Here is a 23,060-nt window from a genome sequence, read left to right as displayed (position 1 = left end):
CCCTCTCGGCACGGCCAAGAGGGACTGCCTCTGTGAGCCCCAGCACCGCAGTGCTTATGAAAAAAATAAACCATCTCCTGCCCGATCCTGGAATTTTTTTCTCTCTTTTTCTGTTGCTTTATTTTAGTGGCAAATTTGCCGAATATAATGAGGTCGTCTATAATGTCACAGTCTCTTATTCCGAGCACTTAGAAATACCTGAGTATCTTTTCTCTCAGGCTGGTTGATCGTTCGCCAATTTGATTGCTGTGGAAGCAAGTGGCTAGAAACCTTGTATTTCACRCGCGCACACACCGCGTACGCGCACGCCGATATTCTCCTTCATGCGGGCGCCTGCAAGTCCGCGGGGCTGGAGCTGCCCCGGCTCTGGGGCTGCCCCGGGACTGGGGMTGCCCGCGGCGCGGCGCGGCTCAGGGCCGGGTACTCACGCTGCGGGGACCCGGGCAGCGTCCCCGGCTCCCCTGGCTTTCCCTGAGGATTCCCCACTGGCAGTCCAGAAGTGGTTTTTAGAAAGACTTGCACGTATTGAGTTGGTTTGTTTTTTATTAAGTCACAGGGAGAGAGCGAGAGGGGGCTGTGGTGGTGGTGGTGGTGGTGGGGAACTGGGGGGAGAGAGAGAAACAAAAAACGAGGAAAGAATTAAGCAGGTAATAAAGAGGAAAAAAAGGAAAATCCGCTGAAAGCTTTCTTGGACCAGAAAGCTGAACAAGCGCAGCGCTGCCGCACTGCTCTGAGGGAGATTTGTAAATGGTTTGAAATCTAGTAAATGAATCCATCTTCGGCTGTTTTAAAGCCGACCTCGCTAGAAATCCTTCTGCATCTGCGGGGGGGTGCGGGGGCGGGGGGGGAGCCCGTTATTGTCAGCGAAGTGCAGCAAGGCGGCTCCGCGCTGCGCCCAGCTCAGGCGACCGCGGGGGCTGCTCTTGCCCCTGCAGCCCCGACGGCACGGAGCAGAGCCCGTGCGAGCGGCGGCGGCGGCGGCGGCGGCGGCGGCGGGGCCCGGGCCGCCCCCCTTCGCCGCCGCCTGCTGCCTCCACGCACCCGTGGACCCTCGCAAATAAGCGGCAGCGGCGAGTGTCCCCTGCAGCGGGGAGGCGGCGAGGGGGAGCCGGGCAGACGCCGCGCAAACCCGGCAGCCCGCTCGCAGCCCCGGCGGCGCCCCCGGCCCCGCCGCCCCGGCACGGCCCGCTGCCCGCGCAGGCGGCGGCGAAGGGGTTAAGGGCCTTCTTTTCTTCCCTTCCCTTTCCTTTTTCTTCCCCCCCCCCCTTTTTTTGACTGAAGAACTGTGGATGTAGTTTGCGTAATATCTTTATTACTGAAAACTTCAAGGTAAGCGAGCAATAGAAACCAGATGTGGGGATGGGAGGAAAGCAGGGTAAGAGTAAGTGTAAGGGGTAGCAGGAGTTAAACGGGGGAGGAGGGGAATCAGGTTGAATGGCGGAGGGGGGCGACGGAAGGCGAATATTGATTTATTTTTAAGCCGCTTTTGGGTTGCAATTGACCTTTCAAAATAAAAAAAAAGGCTCTTTCCAGCCCTTGTCCCTTTGCAAGTTCACCTCTGATAGCCCCAGAAGCAGAGCTAACTTTGTGTGCCTGGCGACCCTGTTAAAACACCTTCCTGCTGCCCTCCTGCTTTTGATCCAGTTGTTTCATATCTGGAGAGGAGAGAACACTTTTTTTTAGAGGTAAATAAATGTTGATGATAATAAACGAGCGCCGAGACGCCAAGGAGCGCTTGCCTAGCGCTGTGTTGGGTGACTGCAGCACTGAAGTGCGAGGGGACGTAAACAGCTCACAGCAGCCCTGGGAGAGTCTCCCCAAAGAGCTGGCAGCCGTGTGGATGTCCGAAGGAGGGAATGGGTTAATGGTGGGAGGGAGGCTTAAAGGCATATAGCTGCGGGGGAAATCCATATTGTCTTTAATAAAGAACTTAATAGAGGAAGGGGCTATGGAGTCTGGGGTCCCTGCAGCTGCGTTGCAAAGTGAATGGTGAAGAGGGCCAGAACGAATCGAGTGTGTCATAACCATTAAATTGTTCCCCGTGCTTCCGCCCTGCACAGTTCTCCACATTCATCCCCTAATTGCATTAATGTCATGTGTTTGATTTTCCATTTTTTAATCACAAAAAGTTTTTTTTCTAAATGCGAAAGATACGACCTCCACCTCCCTCTGTTTCCACACATCCCCATACACACACACACACACACACACACACACCCCTTTCTGGGCCCCCTCCCCTCCACTGTCATCATCTACATATTAATTGGGGGAGAGGTCTCTTTTTTTCCTATGTGTGTGGGGGGAAACTACTGAGAAGAGTCTCTTTGGACTTTAGATAGTTTGGAGGGAGAGACAGAGAGCAAGTGAGTGTGTGTGAGAGAGAGAGGGAGAGGGAGGGAAAGAAAAAGACCCCTTTTACTGTGCAAGACCTTGAGGGGGTTTGGAGATCTGGTCAGCTTTCAAGAACATCTGAATCCTCTTAGACCTCCCTGGCCCAGCTGTGAGTGTGTGTGTATGAGAGAGGGAGAGAGAAAGAGAGGTTCCTGGTACCCCTCCAAGCGCATTAAGGACACTCGGGCCTTTTAATTTTAGGAATGAATGCTGATACTTGTGTTTCTTATTGTGATCCGGCTGCCATGGATTCCTACTACAACGCAGCCTCCCAGGGCACAGAAGGCTCCTCGCCTTTTAGGGCATTTCAAGCAAGTGACAAGTTCAGCCCTACTTTCCTGGCCAGCAAAGGACAAGGCTTTGGTGACAGCAGCACTAAGTGCCGGAGCCGCTACAGCCAGCAGGAATGTCAGTCGCTGGACGGCAGCGTGCAGGCGCCCAGCTCCGCCGGGGCTCCAGCCTCCTTTAGCAAATACCCACCGCAGCAGCAGCACCTCTACATGCAGCGAGGGCCCTGCAAAACCCCCCCGGAGAGCAACCTCAAGCTGCAGGAGAGCAGCGGCCACAACGGCGCCCTGCAGGTCCCCTGTTACGGTGAGTGCCCTGCGCGCGGCTCGGGCCGGCCGAGGCGGGGGGCTCGGGGCAGCGCCGCGCCGCGGACCCCCGGGCTGCAGCGGGGGTCCGTCCGCCGGGGCCGGGGGACCGCGCCCGGCTGCGGGCTGCCTGCGCGCACGCAGCGCCCCCGGCCGCGCGCCGCTTCTTCGTGGGGCCGCGCACCGCGGCACCCAGCCGTGCTCCGCGGCCTGCGGTCTCCGCGGAAAGCGGGGGTCCCCCCTCCTCCCCCTTGCCCCGCTTTGCGGTGATTTCATTGTAATTTGTGTCCGAAGCCGACGCGCTCCCGAGAAGTGTTAGCCCGTTCTTTGCAATTCAGGAAAATCCGTAGAGAGGAGCGAAGGAAACAGAAAGAGAAAGAAAGGAGCGGATCGCTGGTTTGGGCAAAATATCCTCTAAGGGGACCTTCTTTTTAAAGGAGAATTCCTGGAAATTTTCACCGAAATCATCACTTTCCGCTGTAATGGTCTCTCCCACTTTCCTGTCTCTCACTTTCCCCCCCTAATTGCCACTCCCCTAATTGATTTCTGCCTGGCAGTTGAGTCGCTACAGATAACCCGCACGCATCCTCTCCTCAAGTCATTAACGGCAATTAAGACATTTCCTTTCGCTGGCGCTTCGCAGGATAGCGTTCAACGGAGTCTCTTCTCATTTCGTTTCCGAGCATGTGTTTAAAAGGCGAACTGCTTCTCTGGGAGGTTTCCGTTATTCTAGGCGATTAGGAGAGGGGGGAAAAAATCTGTTTTCCCGGAGAAGGGAAAGTGGAAATAAAGTCTCTTCCTTTTCCCCCTCGGTGATCTCCGTGCGCGGAAGCGGGGCTGGCTCCAGCCTGAGCGCAGCGCCCGCCGCTAGCGCGGATGGCGACTCCCCCGCTAGTGCCCCGGCCACCGCGGCCCGGAGCAGGACGGGGCCGGACCGCGGCCGGGGGCGCCGGCTGCGCCCCCCGGGCGGGCGGGACACGGCGGGGGAGCCAGCGAGGCCCGGCTCGGGCAGGTCCGCCCGGCGTCCCACCTCCCGCGGCCCGGTCTCTCGCCGTCGTTTTGGGTACTCACCCGCTGTTTTTATTGCCCTCTTTACTTTCTCTTTCTCCCCCAGCCTCCCCACTCTCTCCCTTCTCTAGACCTAAGCGCGGCAGAGGAAGCCGCACCCCGACGTGCTCGGGCCCCCTCCCGCTGCACCCCGCCGAGGGGCCCGCGCCCCCCRCCCCATCGCCAGGGCCGCTGCCCGTGCCCCGCGCAGGTGCCTCCAGCTCCCGGAAAGGCCATTAACTCCCTCTCCCGGCACCTGAGCCCGGCGACGGGCGTCGGAGAMCCGCTTCCCTGCCCCATCCGCTGCCCGCTCCCCGGCGGGCACGGCTCCCCACAAGCGGTATTTCCCGGCCGGGCCGCGGGGGCAGGGACTGCGGAGTGACACGGACGGCTCCGGCTGGAGGGCTGTTTTCTCGCGAGTCGTGGACAGGGTTTAGGGTGAGTTTTTCTCCTTTTCTCCCCGCTCCCGCTAGGTGGAAAACCACACGCCGTGGGCGCACAGGCCGCGGAGAGCCCGCGCGGAGGCCCGCTCCGCACCCGCGGAGGCCCGGAGGGCCAGGCCGTGCCCGGCCCCGCTCTCCGCTCCCGCCGCCCGCCGAGAGGCGGCCCCGGCCCGGTGCCGCTCTGGTGCCGTCCCGGGCCGGCGCCGCGGTTCCCGGGGGCCCGGACCGGGGCGGCGGGGCCTGCCCGGCCGCCCTGCCCTGCCACCCCGTCTCTGCTAACTGGCTCTCTTGTTTTTGTAGGTCGAAAAGCCCAGGGCACCGGCTTAGCCTGTGATGACACATCACAACCCCGGGTAGGGCCACGCGAATTTGTCACCCGCCCTAACACCACTGGGGTCCCCCCTGACTTATTTGCAAGCGGGGCTCCGGGCTCGACTTCAGATGGGAGCCCCGCGTCGGGAGCGGATGGCCCGGCCCGGCCCGGCCCAGACCCCGAGCACGTTGCGAGCTCTGTGTGATGTGGCTAGAGGCGATGGGGCTGTAATAAGAGACACATGGATCCGCGAGGATAATTAATAGCAATAATAACAATAAGGGCTAATGATTAAAGAGAGAGCCTCGCTAATAACAGCCAGATTCACGCTGAGGATAGCGACTGCAGCGCAGGCAGCTGGAGGGACGCCTCCGCCTTCTTCCAGATGGCAAAGGCGTCGGACCCGGCTAAACGCACCGGGCCGGGCTGAGGGCGAGGGAAGCGAGGGCCGTCCTTCGCCTCCGCGGCGGGCACCAGCCCGGCCAGCCGGCGCGCCGAGGGGGGAAGCGGGCGGCTTTTCTCCCGGGAGGCCGAGCAGGAGGCTGCGCCGGGCCGGCGGGTCGCTCCCCGCGCCGCGGCCGGGACGATGCGCTCGCGCGGGCCCGTTGTTCTCGCTGCCGGCGCCGCTCAGCTGCCCGGGCACCGGCGGGGCTCCGGGCTCCGACGGGGCTCCGCGCCCGGCCGCGGCCGAAGGTGCCGGGAGGTGGGAGGTAGCGCGTGCGGGCGCCAGCCTGCTTTGCTCTATGTCCCTCTATTTAACACACAAAAAACAAAGCGAGACAAAAACCATGAAAATCAGAGGCCGAGGGAAAAGAAGCCTCTCCCGCCCGGCTGTGCTCAGGCGTTCTGCTCCCCTGCCCGCACCCAGGGCCGTGCCCCCTTTGCTGAGGGGCCAAACGCCTGTGTAAGTCCCCGTCCCTGCCCGGGTCCATCCCGCCCGCGGCGAGCCGGCCCCGGCCCCCGCCTTGCGCGTTCCCACTCCTCGCCTCTCCCGTCCCCCCGCTCCCCGAAGGGAGCTGGTGCCCCGCGCCCTCGGCCACCTCCACCGCCAACAACCCCTTGAACTCGGCCCCAGCCCGCCGCGGTTTTCCCTCTCTTATCCTGAGCGGGTCGGGCACCGTGCGGCGAGGCCCGAGCTGAACGGAGGCTGCCGGGCGCCCCGTGAGCCAGCAGGCGGGGGCTCTTTTTATTTTTATTTTTTTTTAATATATACAATTTTTTTTAATTCTTTAATGAACAAGTCGTTTCGAGTTATAAAAAGCCTATGCCTGCCATCTATTGCTCTCGGCTTCTATTTCTAGATCTAAGCTTTTCCATTGCATTGTACAGATAAATATAGGCCAGGGAGGGCCGCGGTCGTAAATATAAGAAGGAAAGGATAGGTGATCACTGAAGTGCTTCCAGACCGGCTGCCGGCGGGACTGGCGGCTGCTGGCACCGGCGGCCCGGGCGGCCCCGGCTCCCCTCGGAGACGGCTGGCCGGCGGTCTCCCCTCCGCCGGGGCTCTCCTCCGCCCCCTCGGCTCGGCCCCCCGCTCCTTCCCTGCTGTAAAACTGTGAGTGGCGGATTATCCCGCAAACTGGAACCCGCAATTAAAGCAGAAATCTTGAACAAAAACCCTCAGAACAGGTTATATATCTTTGCTTAGGAGAGGGAAAACCTTCGAGTGATTTATGTGCTGAAGTAATCTGACTTGCTATTTCTTCTGCGTGCAGCTGAAGTAAGTTATATGTCTTAAAACATATGTATGTGTATGCATATGTACACACAAAATATATACATATATTGTAGTCTAGAAATACAGGCTGGAAAAAATCTTTTGGGAAGTGAACGCGAATGTGATGGGGATGTTTGCTCAAGGGGAACAGGAGAAAGGAAACGGGCTTTTTCTTGCAGAGGAAATTCTTTAAGTGCCGGGTTATGCAAATAATGACCATTTCTTTTATTTAGCGAGCAGATATAAAGTGCAGTCTACAGCGCGTTATTAACGGAAGTGCAGAAAGCAACCGCTTTCTCCGATTAGAGGATCACTGCGTGCTTTTTTACATTGACACTTTTAATGCATTTCTCCTCCTCCCGCTAATGAAACGTAAACTGCAGGCACGGCCGGAGCGAGCGGCTCCCCGCGGGTTTCCAAGGGCTCCGCAAGCACCGCCGGGCGCGGGAGCCCGCGCCGGGGGCTGCGCGGCCGGACCCCGCGCCGGGGGGGGGGAACCCGCGGCCCTTTGCGCTCCCTTTTATAGGGCTCCTCTGCATCGGGCGGTGCGGGCAGGGGGAAAGGGCAGTCGGGGGGTGACCCCGTGCCCCGTCCCGGGGCTGGGGGTGTCCCGGCCGCCCGGGGTCCGCCGGGCACGGCCGCCGGTCCGGGGGGCGGCGGGGGGCGCTGCTGGGGGGGCCGGAGGCAGCCCCTCACCCCGGCCACGGGATGCAGAGGGCCGGGGGGGCTGTCCCCGGGCCGGTTCCCCACCCTCCCCGGTCCGAGCGGGGGAGCGGTGGCGGGCAGGACCGGGGCCGGGGGCGGAGGGGACATGCTGCCCGGTACCTGTGGGGAGCAGCGTGGGAGTGTAAACCGCGCCGGAGGGAGGCACGGCGCGGCACGCGTGGGGACGCAGGGGCAGGAGAAGGGGAAGCGAGCCCTGACGGGCAGGAGGGAGAAGGAAAGGGCGAGAAGTTCCGCCAGGGAGGGAAAAGCGAGACGGAGGGGAGCGGGAAGGGCTGAGACGGGCAGCCATGCAGGGCGAGCGCCGCCGGCTCCTTGGAGAAACTGCCTGTTCCCAAGTTTTATAACGCTGACTTCCTTGCGATCCTCTGCCAGGACCGGCTGCGGGCTCCCCAGGGTGCTGCTGACGCTGCTTTGGCAATTGCCTTCTCTTTTTCACAATAGGGCCACCAGATCTGCCATTCACGGGCTCCGGCACCCTCCCAGGGAGGGGAGGGAGCTCTCGCCAGGAGTTTGGCTAAGCCTCTGTTTGCACAGACACTTGGAGGTGCGGGATCTCCTCCGCAGAAACCTGTGGGATTTCCTCAGGGAGCTAAGCGGAGCGGAGCAGGACGCGAAGGTAGGGCTCACGCTTGTTACCGTGTCTTCGCAGGAAGATTTATTTGTGGCTCTTTCCAAAGATGTTTTTCGCTTCTCTTGACTTGGACGGTAGATTTGGCTGGAGACTTTTATAGGATTCCTGACCCGAGCTGTTTATAACACTCATGTGTCAAAGGACCGGGAGCCTCCCTCCCCTTTTATTTGTGCTGTTCCCTCCTCGCAGGAAGATTTCTTTTCACACTAGAGCTGTTTATTTTCAACTTGTCCGCTGCTGATTGAGATTAACTCCGCTTTAGCCCTTAACTTCTGCAGCGCACGCTGTAACCCCAGTAGGACGTTACCAGCAACAAGAAGGGGGTAGAAAGAGAGGAAAAAAAATGGTCTTTTACTAGTCGTAATTGTTTTGAAAGCAACACAGTGAGAAGCAGACGAGAAATATACGGATGGGGAGAGAGATTTGGAGATGCTTATTGAGTGCGTCTTTTCCTAAGGGTTTGATGTAGGAGTGCTATTAACAATATATACTGATGCCAGATAGCGCAAATGAGCTGTGTGTGTGTTATCTGGAGCTGCAGGCTGTTTATTTTGTGCTCCCTTTTGAGTGTACATTCAGTGTGGTTGCATGACTAACTGGCTGGAGTGATTCACTGGCTGCTTTATGGGTGACTGCTCAAAACAAGTTGTGAATCAAAAGAGATTTCTTTGGCTGTGGTTTCTAACCTCCCAAGTTAAATGCACTCAGGGTTTAAGGGGAGCTAATGTGAAGACTTGAGTCCCTCAGATCTTGAAGATTTATTCCCTTTCCAAGCCCTGCATTCAAAGCCATGATGAGTTTGCCTTGTAAGAGGGAGGTGGTGTCTGGGAGGCTCATAGCCAAGGTCTGCTGCTAAAGGACATCTCCAGCCCATCTCAGTCCATTTAGTTGCCCTAGTTTCCGACTCTTTAACCAGTTTTCCCCTGAAATCTTTAAAGCCGGTTTATTGTCCTGTTCATGGTGTTTGGGTAGCCGTGGCAATTCTCAGCTCAGTGTGATGCATCCTGTGGTAGTTTCCTTCCCATTTTGCCGTTGGAAAAACTGAGACTCAGAGACTGAAAGTGGCTTGTGCAAGGTCAAGCTGTTACTCAGTGGCTTCATCGTACTCTTCCTACGGCCACGGCTCTTTCGGGAGATTATCAGCAGGCTGGAGGGAGGAGGCAGAGGAGGAGTGCACTTCGCAGAGACAGGGAAATTACTGTGGAGAATGTCCTGTGTTTGATTTTTGAGGGGGTTAAACTTAGATTTCCCGATGGTCAGATTCTTATTCATTCCAAGAAGCTGTAGCAATTTGTGTGTCCTATGTACCCAGGTCTCCTAGTATATAAAATAGGCTTAACCTGCCAAGACACATTAATGGTCTCAGTTTTGGAAAGCAACTCATCTGCCTGGACAACTCATATTGGCCAAAACGAGAGATGGGTTGGTCATTGCTTTTGAGAAAATGCTGAGAAATCCCTGCCCCAAAAGTCATGTGTTTCTGAGTTATCCTTCCTACACATTTAGAAAAAAAATCCCATCCCCATTGTCAGTCTGGAAAGCAAAGATCTAATATGTCCATATAGATACATCTTCAAAAGGAAAATAAATAGTTGTGGACTGGGAAAAGCCTGAGCAGTTACATAGCTAACATAGGACTCCTGTGATTTGAGAATCATTTGCTAAGAGATCGATAGGAACATTTCATATGAATAAAGTGTTACAGTAATTTACAACGGTTACTTGTCTCTCAGCTGCCCCAGCTTGTAAGTGGAGATACATAAGTAAAGTTATATATATTAAACAAATGATCTCCACTTGCTACTCTGTTTAAGTTCAGATGAATCAGTGTTTTTAGGCATACTGGTCATTCTGCCTGGCCGTGTTTGCTTTTATACTCACAGTCTTCCATATTTTGACTGTCACATAAGTAGGCAGGATGTGAAAGAGCAGTTCTAATCACTGTAATATTTCTAGGGCCATTTTTCCACAAAAAAAGATTTTCAGTGAGGAATAGGGGAGGAGGATGGAGAGAGGAGGGAACAGAGATGAAAGATAGGAGACAGAGAAGAAGAGGAGAAACCTGGAAGAGTGATGAGCAGTGGCAGACTGACAACTATTAATGAAGGTGGTCTGCAATTGATTTTATGGACAGTCTAAGTATGAATTCACAAGCATTGGATTCTTCATGTCTTTCTCCATGGGGAATAGCTGTGATTCAACATTTAGCAGCTCCTGTCTTCAGGTCCCAGCAGGATTTATCCATGATAAGCTGATACGTCATGAACTATCGTCTGTCCTTCTCTGTACTGATCAATGACTATTGCATCACCTAACTCAGCAGTTAAATGCTTATTTAAGTCTGATAAAACTTTTAGTGAAGATGCAGTTTAAGGTTTACCTTGTTGCAGTTAATTTGCCTGCTGGAAGCAGATGATTGAATAAGTATTATTTCTAAGTATATTCTTTATTAGCAAGGGCTCTGTACGTTAGTTGTGAGGCAAGTGAGTTTTTAGGAGGTGATGGAGCTTGCAAGGTAAGCTGTTTTAGTCACTGATAGATGCACTGTACACTGAGGCCAGGTGAAAAATCTATATGGTTTATAAAGATAGTGACTTCCTTTATTCAGTAAAAATCTGAAAAGCAAGGAAGCTGCCATGGGAGTATAAGAGACAGAGCATTTGGAGCCGCTATGCTGAGCACAGGCCACCAGCAAGGCTGTCCAGTCCCAGAGCTGTGTAGGTGCAACAGTTTAACTGGAAACTCAATGCAAATCCTTCATACACTTCTGGTGGAAAGAGTATATGTGTGCATGTGTGGCAGGAAACATAACCAAAAACAYTGCAAAACCAAAGTCAACATACAGTCAAGCCCTGTCAGAGAAGCACCTATCAGTGGGAAACGAGGAACCTGAGGAAAAGAAAGAATGAGTGTTTGGGGCAGATTTCTCTCTGGGGGAAATAAAAGAAGCTTGTGATATTGACTACAGAAATGACTTTTTTAGGGAGATAGGGCTTTGTATGCAAACACCACTGCATAAAAGAAATACTGCAGGACTCATCAGTTTCTCTCTGTAGTGGAAATTACCTCCTCAAGACTTCAAATATTGACTAACTGCTTCAGTCAGGAGAGTTAACACTGGTATCAGGGGTAGGATTCAGTTTCCAAAGAGGGAAACAGTGAGCTGTATATTCTTTTGATGCAAGAGGGATTAGATAACAAAGGTGCTTACAGAAATCTAACCTAATAAGAAGCAATAAAAAGTGAAAGGAATTCACACAAGAATAAAATCAAAACAAAAAAAAMCCCAAAGTTGTGAACTTTGTAGAGAGAGTTAGGGCAATATTGGGAATTTTCCCAGTGGGGTCAAAAACAAGCTGAAAATGAGTCTTTGCTGGGACAGTGTCCAGAGAGATCTGAAGGCCCAGCTGCAAGACCCCAAGTCTGTGACGTGGTTGGGGACGTGCATGCTACAGGCCAGAAGAATTTTCACAAAACAGGGGAAACAGGAAAGTGTTGTTCAGCCTGAAACTTAATAGGAAGCCTAAGCCACAGCAGTGAATTCTAAAAGAATAGAAAAATCATCTTGAAAAGGAAACTAGAGGATCGCTGGGGTGCCAGCCTGCTGGGCATGCAGTTGGTCTAGCACTGTCCGGTCTGTCATGCTGGGCTTGGGACACCCACAGGACTGGCCATTTTCAGCATGTGTGCTCTGTGACACAGGGGGGCTCACAGCATCGGGTTTTCCAGCTCCCGCGATACTGCCGGGGGAAGGAGCTGGTGGGAGGCCAATGCTTGCCCGCTCCCGCTGCGTGCCTGGGAGGAAGGATGGGTCGGAGGGAGCCTGGCGCCGCAGTGCTCCTGCACGGAGAGGAGACTGAGGCCGAACGCGGGGCAGGGGTGCGCTCTATAGCCTGTGTCCCGGCCTCTCGCCGCAGGGCTGGAGGCCTGTCTGGCCCGCGCTGCGGTTCTCTCCCAGGCTCCGTGCCCAAGCTGCCCCCCTGGGCTAGTGCATGCCCAGGCCTCCTCCTGGGGCGCAGTCAGCAGCACGGCTGTGGCCAGGACCCATRCCTGAGAGCTGAGCAGCCCGGTGTTATAGACACAGCCTGATTTATCAAGATTTGGTCTGAACTGTTGTAAGCAGATTGGAGCCAGATATCAGTCTGAGCTAGCCAGGACACAGCCAAATGCTAGGAGGCATGGGGAAGGAGAGACCCACCTAAATTGGCAGAGGACCTGCAGACGTTTTGTGTTCCTCACATCTCCAGATGCCGGTGAGGATTTCCAAGATAAATAGCYGATGGACCAATTGCTAGGCACTTAGGCAGATTGTGGAGTAAGAGGAGGCCAGAAACACTCCACGAAATTGTGGGATTTATGGCAGAGCTTAAATATTGCATTTCAGCCCTTTAGCATGAGTAGAAAAGGCTGCTACTGGAAGAGGGAAGCTGGTTGCTTTAAGTCTTATAAGGTCAGCTCCTATGCTAGAGAGGAGAGGATTTTCATCCAGTTCATACCACTTCAAGCTATTAAAACAAGGGACTTATGCAGGATAGGAAAGCAATGGATTGGCTACGACATCAAACATGACTGCAGCAGCTCAGTTAAGTGCTGCTCTGGTGGGGAGGGGAAACACCCACAAAAAGGGTTGTTATAAATATATGGCTAGTCAGGACAGAGCCTCATAAAAATCTACTGAAAGCCCCAAACTGAATTCAGGAAACAGGAGGATGTGAAGCTGTGCATGCCAAGCTGGGAGATACTGTTTTTAAGTTAGAGTTGAAGCTGTAGCAATGCCTTGTGGTGCCCAGGGCCGGATATTAAGTTGGTGTTCAAAGCACTCCCCCTCTTCCCTGTAGCCTTTAACTAATTTGCTTTTGGGAAGGGTACTTTTGTGACTGGTTGTACTGAAAATCCTCTATTCCTTGGCCTTGGTGGCAAAAAATGGAGTTCTTGGTTAAACAACCTACTTGCCTCCACTTGGCAGTGCTCCACTTCAGAGAGAGGCCCATGGGCGAAGCCAGACTGCTATAGCCAGAGCTGGGTTATTGCATGTGTAATTTATAGACATTGCAGATGCCCAGCCAAGCACTGCAGTTGCTAACTGAAACTAGACAGAGAGGGAAGAGGATGGGGAAATCCAAAATGGAGCCATCTCATGGGTGCAAAGGAAGGCAGCAACTGGGGAAAGTGCTCTTGCTGGGGAGAAACGCACGTGGCAGACTAGACCTCCGGGGTCTGGGAAAGAGCTCAGCGTAGCCAAGGCAGGAGCTGAGCCAATGCTCAGCATGCAGCTCAGGGCGATTGGTACCTGGCAGATAAGCACCAGGGCCTTTCAAGCTGCAGTGGTTTCCTTCGGAGACATGGCACAAGTGATACAAAGAGGTCTGGGCAATCTGTTTGCAGTGCCTGCCTCCAGAAATGTATCTCTTTGAGCTTTAAGCCAACTCTTGGACCTCATCAATTTTCCTGATTAGAAAAAAGGTAAGCAATAGGTTTGCTGGGAATATGGGAAATTATGTTAACCAAAGGATGCTTGTCCCTTACCATTAATAGATTATATCTGGGTTATGCTATACTAGATTCATGTTGGTTTCCACAGTGGATCAGTGGATATGTGGAGGTAAAAATGGCTTTCGTATTAGGACAAGTCCATAGCAATCAGTAGCACTGGTCTCCCATTGCTTGTGTAAGGCAGCCCATGCTTGAGAGATTAACAGAGCAGGTATTGTAGGGCTGGCCACTCAGCCCCCCTCTTATATCTGAGGATATCCTGCCATACTGTAAACCCTTTAAATAGGAACTGATACATTTTTATAAACAGGCTGTCATAAACTCRAGGCTGCCAATCTGAAACTGAACCCAAAACAAGGTGAACCATTTAAGAGGCGTAATGCTTATCCTGTGCAAACACTCAGGCAAGGGCGTTGGGGGCAGAGCTTCCACTGACATGAGAAAAGGGAGGCTGGATGGCCCTGGTCAGCACTTCCAGCTTTCACAGACTTTGCAGGGCACTGATCCTGTTGCTGAGGGGTTATTTGTGGATTTGCCAGGACTGCAAAAGCACCTCATACTTCTTGTGAGAAGGGAGAACTACCTCAGTGGCCAGAGGAGAGTGGCTGTGCATTTTCAGAGTTGAAGCGGTTTCTTTTGAGCACAGGTGGCAGTGTTTGTGGAGTGGGGACAGCACTGACATGAAACCAAAATGAGCTTGAATGGATGGTGACTAAATACTGCAAAAAACGCTAGAGTGATGTTAGCACACTACACACACAGATCCTGTAGTGATTAAATCCYTAGATTTTTTTTACCCAGCTATTCTGTCTGGAAGTTTGTGATCCTGACATAGCATGCAGATGTGTAACAGCTCCCCGCATTCAGCAATCCTGAAGGACACCTTGCCCTGGGACTTGAAATTTGCAGTGATCAGCAGATACCCATAGGCCTGGGCACGAGACTAGCTCTGGAAATGCCTTCTTCAGATGCTTTCTTTTTTGGGCGGACATTTCCCTCAGCAGGACAGTAAGGAAATGCATACTAAAAGGATTGAGGCTGCATCCTTTTTTTCTCCTTTCTTTCACAGTCTGCAGAAATGAAAATATTTCTGCTTCATCCACTGGAACAGCAGATGTGGGTTTGTAAGAGCAGAGGTCAAAGAGCTGAGCATCCCCAAAAAAGGCTTCTGGTATCAAAAGAGGGCGTGATTGAAAACTCATTTTGCAATTGTGTCTGCTTTGGAATACAGACTGCCTACAGAACTGGAGGGCGAAAGCTTTCTGGTCATAGTGAGAAGGCTTGGAATTTAAAGATGAAATGTTGTATAGGAGATGGGGAAATAAAACAATGAGTGATGAGTATTCATGAGAGCTTATTCTACCAGAAACACTGAAAAAGGAGGTTCTGAGGTTTTGTTAAGATGTTAAAACCACTGGACATCTTGAGGTTGCAAAATCCTTAGCCAAACCAAGATAGAACTGGTTTTGAGGAAAATGCAGACAGGCTATGGAAAATTTCTACAGGAAATGTGATGCATTTCTTGCATGGCTTGTATTGCAAAAGTGGATCCCCAAAGATGGGGAGAAACCCTATTGAGCAGTGTCTCATAGGGACCTTACTGGGATTCATTGCTGTTGATGTTTTTTGGCCTTTGCCTGAGATGGAATCTGCCAGACAGTGTTTGTTAGTAGCCATGGATTTCTTTAGAAAATGACCTGAAACTTACCCCAAAAGGAACAAAGAAACTGATAGCAACCAAGGTTTTAAGAGATGCATTTTTCACCATATTTGGGGGCCTAGACATGAAGAACATGCAGCAAGGCAGAGATTTGAGGCCAAAGTATTTCAGCAGGTTTGTTAGAGATCCTAACAAACCAAATAGGAGCTACCCAGCGTTCCTCTGCTGACGGAGTGGGCAAGGCTCAGCCGGTGCAGGGAGGAGGGATTGAGCCGGTTGAATAACAGAGATGTCTAGTGCTGGCACACACGCCCTGATTTACACTGCCTGGTCTCCTGGTGCTGCTCCTAAAGGTCTTCATGTCTTCCTGCCCCATGTGAGTGTCTGAGATACCTTAGGGCATTTTGATGGCACTAGAAACCTGTGAGTGGGCAACTGATTCACACTTTGGACACTCCACAGAAGAGCAAAAGAAGGACTGGGTCTAATCTAGTTCTTAGTCTACCCTGTTGATTTTAATGACTTACAGAGAAGTAGGAAGAAAGAGTGTAGTCTGACCCCATGTCTCCTCCTTGAACATTAGCCAAGAAGCCAAACTTCTTGCAAGGAGTTCCTGAATTTGGGCCATTTGGTATGCACCAGTGTGGCATATCTGGACTTTGCAAAAATCTCAAAGTGGAAAGGCTCTTTTTTTTTTCTAGAGAAAAATAAATTTCAGTACAGCCTCAAGCAAAATGCATATTCTGTGATTCAGATACACATGTGGAAACCTTGGTGATTCCACATCCCATGGAGAAGGAGAGATTAGGAGCCCAAAGCAGATAAGTCACGGTGTGTAGCAGTGACCTCATATATGCATTAACACGTAAGAGACAAATGGGCCGTGGTCCAGGAGGAATTATGAGAGGAATTGAGTAGGTCTTAAAAGCTGAGAATGCAAGTGGGGATGTTGAGTCTGATGAAAATTAGTTCTCTGTTAGAGAAAAATACATAATGGCCTGGTTTAGCCCACAGATTTCATTGAAACCATAAACTTTGCTGTGAACTTCCTCTCAGGGAGTCAAAAAGAAGCTGAGGAGTGAGAGAAAGCCTGCAGTGACATCTCAGTGAGAACTGAATCCCTCCGAACTGTCTCTGTGAAAATGTCCTGACAGGAAAACATGATACAAGTATCTAAATAGTTAGATTTGTTCCCTTGGTAATCTTCCTCCCTGTGTGTCTGAGATGAAACAGGTGACAAGACTCCATCCTTTTGCTCTCTGCTGCCAGTAGGTTAGGAAGGGGTGGGTTTTGCAGGGGCTGCCTGGCGGCGGTGAGCAGAACAACCATCTTTCAGACAGTACAGTGCCAGAAGTAGTGAYACAGCAGCTGCGTGAGTGCCAGCAACCCAACAAAATCAGCAGAAGAAGGCACCAAAAAGCTGAGTGCAGCTCGAACAGCACTTCAGAGAAAGATAGATATGTCCAGAGCAGTAGGGCAGATGGGGCAGGGGGGTGAACAGGGGACCTGGTGGCACAGCAATGATAGTAATGTAGCACCACAGATTAGCCCAGCAGCTCCTGCTGTGCCCTGTGCGACGAGACCTCATGCCCAGGCCACCCTACCCCAGGCGGGCAGCTTTGCTCTGCAGCCACCCAGTCCCCTCCTGGCATAGGTTTCGCCTGGGGACAAAACTCATTAAATAAATAGATGACACATTGGCTTCCAAACCATCACCGACTGACAATAATCGGTAGAGCTTCTTATTACAGTATCTGAACATCATGGCTACAGGTTGCTGCTAGGACATGGAGGCACTAAGATTTTCTTTTCTCTTTAGCTCAGAGCACGTTCTTCACGAAGATACACACACAAAATCTCTCTCATCTGGGAGTTATTTTACAAAGGTCTTATTTACAGGGGAAGTTTATTTAGACCAGTATGTACTACACTTTCAGCAAATTGGACTGTATAGCAAGCCTGCTATCCCTCTTTATAAGCCCTAGCTTCATCTGCTGTAGGAGGTGTCTATGAGGAATAACGGTTTGATTTAAGCTGATTCAGGAAGTTGAATCTTCGCTTTGGAATACACAGGACATCATTAACTGCGAATATTCACATTATTCCTACTTCCAGATAAGCCCCTCTGCACAAGCAGGCCCAGCAATGGGGCTCTCTGACCCCTTCTTTACAATGGAGAACCTCCACAGTTTCTTGAAGCACTAAAAACTTGGCTCTAAAATCCTGGCTTGTTCCAATCTACAGCCTTATAACTGTTTTCACTGAAGGATTTTTGTAGTTAGGAGAATCATTATTTATATCTGACTGTATATCTTCTTCTGAGAGTCTCATGAACAAAATGAGTTGCATCAGAAATCACACATTCCCATGCAGGCATGTTCGCCTCTTGTGAATTCTGCAGAATTATGACCCAAATGTTCAGTGCGCTAGTAAATCTGAGAAGACACTGGTGTGGGAATCCTAGTTTGAAATGAGAAGGAAGGAAAAGGCAGCCCACTGCAGCCCCCGGCAGCTTTCCTTGCAGACATTCCTCGTGGAGCTGGAGTGCTGGGGACAGTTCAGGAAGTGGCGGCCCAGCCAATGCCTAGTGGCCCCCTCCTATTCCCTGTGGTGAATGCCAGGAACSCTCAGACACTGGAAACTGAAGTGTTTAGCCATTCTTCTTCCCGAATTTCATTCTTTCCAGACCCCTGCAGACAGGCCTATTTCTAAAGAACTGAGGAAGAGGAAATGGGTAAAAAAGGGTCTTGCTTACTCTCAGCTAGGAAACTTTGAAACAGTTAGTATCTTTTGGACTAGTGCTTTCAACACATATTGGTTCCAGCCCATAAATTTTGATCGTGTATTTTACTTTTCCCCCTAGGCCAAACAAACACACATCCTGCTTGCAGGGGCTCTTTCCAGGTACCATTAAGACCTTCTGGTTGTTTCTCACTCTTCTAGAAAAGGCAACATACACAGCCCAAAGTGCTGGCTGGGATGTTGGGATGGCTTCTTCTCCAGACAGAGCCCTCCCAAGCCTAGGGAGACTGTGTCAACACAAAGTTGCCCACAGGTAGATCAGAAATCTGCAAAATCAAGGGCTCCCCTAAGGGAATACGTTGGAGGAAAGAGGGGCAGGAGGAAAGTGCTAAACTCATGCTGCGTTTGCAAATCACCTGTGAACAAGATATGATTTTTTTCAAGGTCTGTCAGAGATGCAGGATTATTGGCACAGCAATGTTTGTGAGTAATCTTTAGTCAGAGTGTGTGTGCGTGTGTGTCAAGTGGTTCAAGAATTAGGCAGCCAAGAGGTGATTGGCACTGGTGGGTTGAGGGTAGATACACGGTGGATACATGAGATAAGGTCACATGGAGTCATCTCTATTCCCTGATTGGATGGGCATTATTGGCAGAATTAGGTTGCTGGGGCAAATATTCCTTTTCACAAGTTCCTAAAAATGATTTTTGTGAATATTTGTTAATGTTTATTTGACATTTGCTGTCACTCGTGTCAATATRATCCTACCCTGGATAGTTTTTAATATAAGCTGATTTTCATGGTCATCATCTTTCACTTAATCATCCACTTCTGCTGAGAACTAGTGGTGTTCCAGGAGCTTCTCTGTTTTCAAAATCCATGATTTTTGTTTTCTTTTAGGAGGTGCATTACTAGAGTCAGTGCTGTTTGTATCTACTGTCTGGCACTTCCCACCAGACTCCTGTCTCCAGTTGCTTCTAACTTCATCAAAGTTAACGATTTGGGCTAAAAACTCCCACAGCAGTTGTTTGTCTCTGGCTCTTTTTATAATACTATTTTTTTTTTAAAGTTCATCTAAAGCAATTAAAGCTGTTTCCAAGAACGTAGCTAAAACTAATTATATTTTTGTTTTCTCCGCATTAGAAAAATCTGACAGTATCTTTTTTCAGAAGTTCTGGTGCACTGTGCTTTGGAACAAGAATGTCAGACTCACAGTGAAGCTAGGTTTTGGGTAAGAAATGTGCTTCTTTTCTTTCCTGTGAAAAATCGTCCAAGAACAAGCCTTAAGAAGTTATAGTTCCCACTTGCTCAGTAGAGACAGCTTTGATTTTCACACTGCAGATTTTACATGCTCTGGGCATGTTTCCATCCAGGTCTGAACTCACTCAAATTGCAGTGGCCATTTACTCCAAGGGATGGTCTCAGCCTTCCTTAATTCTAGGCAATGTAGGGAGCACGCTGATTTAAATACAGATGCAAAAATGCCTTATCGAGGGAAGAAACAGAATGCTGAGATAAGAAATCTGGATATGGCAGAAGCTTGGTCAAAAGACTGGGAAGGGGAAAACTGAGGCCATTTATCAGATTGAAGAGGAGGTTGGGACTGCATGACAAAGATATGAAGGTCCTGGGAGGTTACTGCATGGTTCAGGGCATCTGAGCAGCATTGAAGCTAAAAGTACTTTGAGACAGTGCAAGTCTCCCAGGGCCACCTGCGCAGACTCGGGTGCCTCCTGGTCCGGCGGTCCCTGCTGTTGGCACAGCCTGTTGAGCCAGCGTCAGGGCATCCACTGCAGCAAAGCAGGCCTCCCTCAGACAGGCTGTGCAGTCACTGTTGTGCCCACTTGGACTTGTCCCAGGTGGTCACCAGCTCTGTGCTCTTCAATTTGAGGGTGCCCGTGTGGCCCTCTTGATTTCTAGCTCACAGAGCTGTTGAGCACTCACAGCATAGCTGAGGCCACTACAGCTTTCATCTCCAACATGTAAAACTATTATGTAATGCTAAGTACTCTTTAAAAACCAGGCTTAGGTATCTCAGACTGCTTGCTCTGTGCCTGGTGGCTCCCTGTCTCAGTTTGCCATCTGCACAATGTGAGCAATAGCAGTGCCTCATCTCGCCAGGGTCACTGTGACCAGAAGTGCAGGCATCTCCTTGGGACGCTCAGATGCAGCTTGGGTGACTGCTATGGGGAGCCTGGGGACACTGCTGGCACTGGGTGCAGGTGCCACACAGTGAATAAGGCTCGCGCTCACACTGAACAATGAGGAGAAACACAGAGCTGTTCACCAGGTAGAGTTTCTCCTCTGATTTGCCTACTTTTATCAGCTCCTGCCCAAAGATTTAGCACTGTGGCCAGATTAGAGGTGGATCCGCAACCACTGTGTCACRTCCTTTGGCTTCTCCCATGGGAAGGAAGAGCCAAGAGCTCACACATGCACGCCCACCGTCCTCATCTGGGCTGGGTCTTGCTTCACACACAGGCACAGCCTGCCCGAGCCCCCTAATTGGGGCCCTATCAAACACCCCCCACGGCTGTGTGCCCCCCGAGCACCTCTGCACACCCAGGGAGCCAGGCAGGTGAATGTGAGCCGTCACCAGAGCGCTGGGGGGATGGCAACTGCATCAATTCCTATTTCTTGTCCTGTCCACGCCATGCTGCTGACATCATTAGTGCCACAGTGTATTCCCAGCTCCTCAGCCCCCCGTTTTGCGTGCCAGGAGTCAAAAGGATGCCTTAGCACTGCCGCACACCGCCCAAAGCCGGATGCCTCTCCTCAGCAACACCTGCTCAGTGCTCACCTAATCAGCTCAGCCTAGCTGCCTGCGGCTTTTTGTCCTTGTCCCCAGGCCCTACCCAACRGGAGCTAAGGCAAGGGGGCCATGGGCGCAGCATGGGGCGTGCTCACAGCCAAGCAGCTGTGCAGCCTTCCCTGATATATGATCTGAAGACCTAGGAAGCAAGGAGCATATTAGGGAAGAAAAAAGAGGAAAGGCACAAAAGCTCCTCAGAGACAGTGCTCTTGCCGCYTACCATCTTGTGTCCTGTGGACCTATCTGGTCCATGAGTTAAGTGCAGCCTGGGTGCCAAGCCAGGAGGGCATCAATCCCAGCAGACAGAGATGGCTGTGGTCCGTCAGCGCTGGTGGAGCCGTACCAGCCCGGGTATGGCTACCCTGCCAGCCGCAGCCATATGAGGTGCAAACGTTGTCTGTGGGGCAGTCTTTCCCAGAAAAATTGGATCCCGGAGTGGCTTTTTAAAGGAATTCAGTGCTGCATGTGCTGGTGAGAGATCTGCTCCTGGTCTGATCCAGTCACCCCAAAGGCAGTGGCCAGACTCCACGTGCCTTCGGTGGCACAGCCAAACTGCTGGAGAGCAAGCGCAGTATGGGTGGGAGGCTGCGGGAGCCCAGCTTACATGGGGATGGGGAATCTGGGGGGAGAATTAAGCCAAAAAAGTGGAGAGGAATATAAAAGTCAAACTCTCTTGGCTCATGCAGGCTTACTTTTTTCTTTTCTTTTTTTTTTCCCTGGTGACAATTAAGCATGTTGCAAGCTGAAGAAGTTAGTCTTCAAGTGGAATAAAATCCCCCTATTCAGGCCTCGGAGGGTGTAGCACTCTGAATCATTTGACATGAACCATTTACCCTTGGAGCAATTCACTGCTCCTCTTTCACAAGTAAGAGCACACTTTTGTTGATGTTTTCCTTGTTCAGTACTACCTAATTTTTGTTTTGTTTCTTGATAACTGTCATTCACCCTGTCTTGCTATTCACTACTCAAAATGAAAAACGTAAGTTGTGTCAGCTGTGAATACTATTCATTATTCATTTACCAAAGGAATTTTAGGCACATTCATCCCATTTCCTCTGAGTGCCTCATTATCAATAAACCTTTGCCTCGCTGCTTCTGTAAATCATTTTCATCCCTTTTCTTTGTGAACCATGTGCTTGGACTCCTGCACAAATGTCTCTTGAGAGTAATTGGCCAAGTCATGTGGTATCATTTCTGCTCCTTGATCAGCTGGCAAAACTTTATTAAGAGGAGATTATTGAACTGCACATACATACTTTTTTGGATGAAAAAATTCTGCGTTTAAATTGTGAAGCAGGATTTTCCTTTTTTTTGTTTTTTTTTTGTTTGTTTGTTTGTTTTTTAGCACAGTGACTTACATCACTGGTTGGTATCATTCAAAAGAGGTGGACTGCACCTGACTCCCTTACGGAACATGCACCCTCTCCTGCTGTGGTACAAAGGTTGTGGAGCTAATCCTTCATAGATAAAAGCATATTAAGCTGGTGATTAGACTTTGGGGCAGAAGAAAAACAGGGGAGAGCTTCAAAGATCCTTCCCCTCCTCCTCACGACCCCAACAGAAAAAAATGAAAGGTGTGAGATTGTAGCAGCCACTTAGAGAGGTGATTTATTGAGCACGCTCAGGTGCTCTGCTGCTGCGATCACAGGCCAGAGGAGGGCTAATGAGCCTCTCGTCTTGGCRGCCACTGCTCACGGCGAATGCCGACGTTGTACGCAGGTTCTGGAGCAAGGTTGGGGCAGGGGAGGACTAGCTGGAGGGGGGCTGGAGGGATCCTACAGAGGCTGAGAGTTTATTAAACTTCAATTTAACTGGAGGTGAAATATGTTCCTCTAACTCAGGGCAGCAGAGGCTAATGGAGTCCTTTTTGTAGATGTTTTATGACACTCTTTTGGGATACATATAAAAAGACTGGGGCATTCTGAGTAATTTAAATAAATATTTGTTTAGACTGTGTAAGGGGCAATTGGAGTTTCCAAGCACATCAGTCTCAGACTGATTTTTCTTTATTTCCTTCTTTCTYCCTAGCTAAAGTACACACATTCTGCGGGTCACAGTAAGGACATGTTTCACAGATAGAAATTCAGAACAATATTGTCTGGGGAGCAGGGTGGGCAGAGGAAGCACGGGGCGGCTGGGCATGGGGACGGGGTGCCCTGGCCACTGCCACTGTCGCTGCCGGGGAGCTCGTTCGCGAGAGATGACCTGAGCAATGGAGGGAGGAGGGGGCCAGGGGAGACAGCCTGCCGCTGCCAAATCTGCCCTTTGCTGTTTTGTCTTCATTCTTGGTTGGCAAGTTCCAATTTTGCTTACGTCGCTTTTTGCTTCAGTTTGTGTTTGTGCTGCCCTTTTTCTATCTGCTACTAAAACCTACTGCCAGTCTGTCTCCCAGCCCCAGTGACTGAATTGGCGGGTCTGGGTAGCCTAATTTCTTTCTGGAGGCTTATAAAAGCCTAGTGCTCATAGGAACATTAGCAATTCCCAGACCTGGCTG

General features: G+C 51.2%; 1 protein-coding gene across 1 annotated transcript in view; it reads left to right on the top strand.

Annotated features, from left to right (window-relative positions):
- Positions 1-2,594: 2,594 nt before the first annotated feature.
- Positions 2,595-23,060, top strand: part of ALX4 (ALX homeobox 4) — a 44,472-nt gene continuing 24,006 nt past the window's right edge. The window contains exon 1 of the mRNA XM_026091857.1: positions 2,595-2,985. Coding sequence (XP_025947642.1) covers positions 2,595-2,985 — 391 coding nt within the window. The remainder of the gene's footprint in view (positions 2,986-23,060) is intronic.

Source organism: Apteryx rowi, unplaced genomic scaffold (assembly GCF_003343035.1).
Source record: "Apteryx rowi isolate R43461 unplaced genomic scaffold, aptRow1 scaffold_122, whole genome shotgun sequence".
Taxonomy (NCBI): domain Eukaryota; kingdom Metazoa; phylum Chordata; class Aves; order Apterygiformes; family Apterygidae; genus Apteryx; species Apteryx rowi.
Note: the sequence above shows the minus strand (reverse complement) of the source record. Positions and strands in the feature narration are given on the sequence as shown.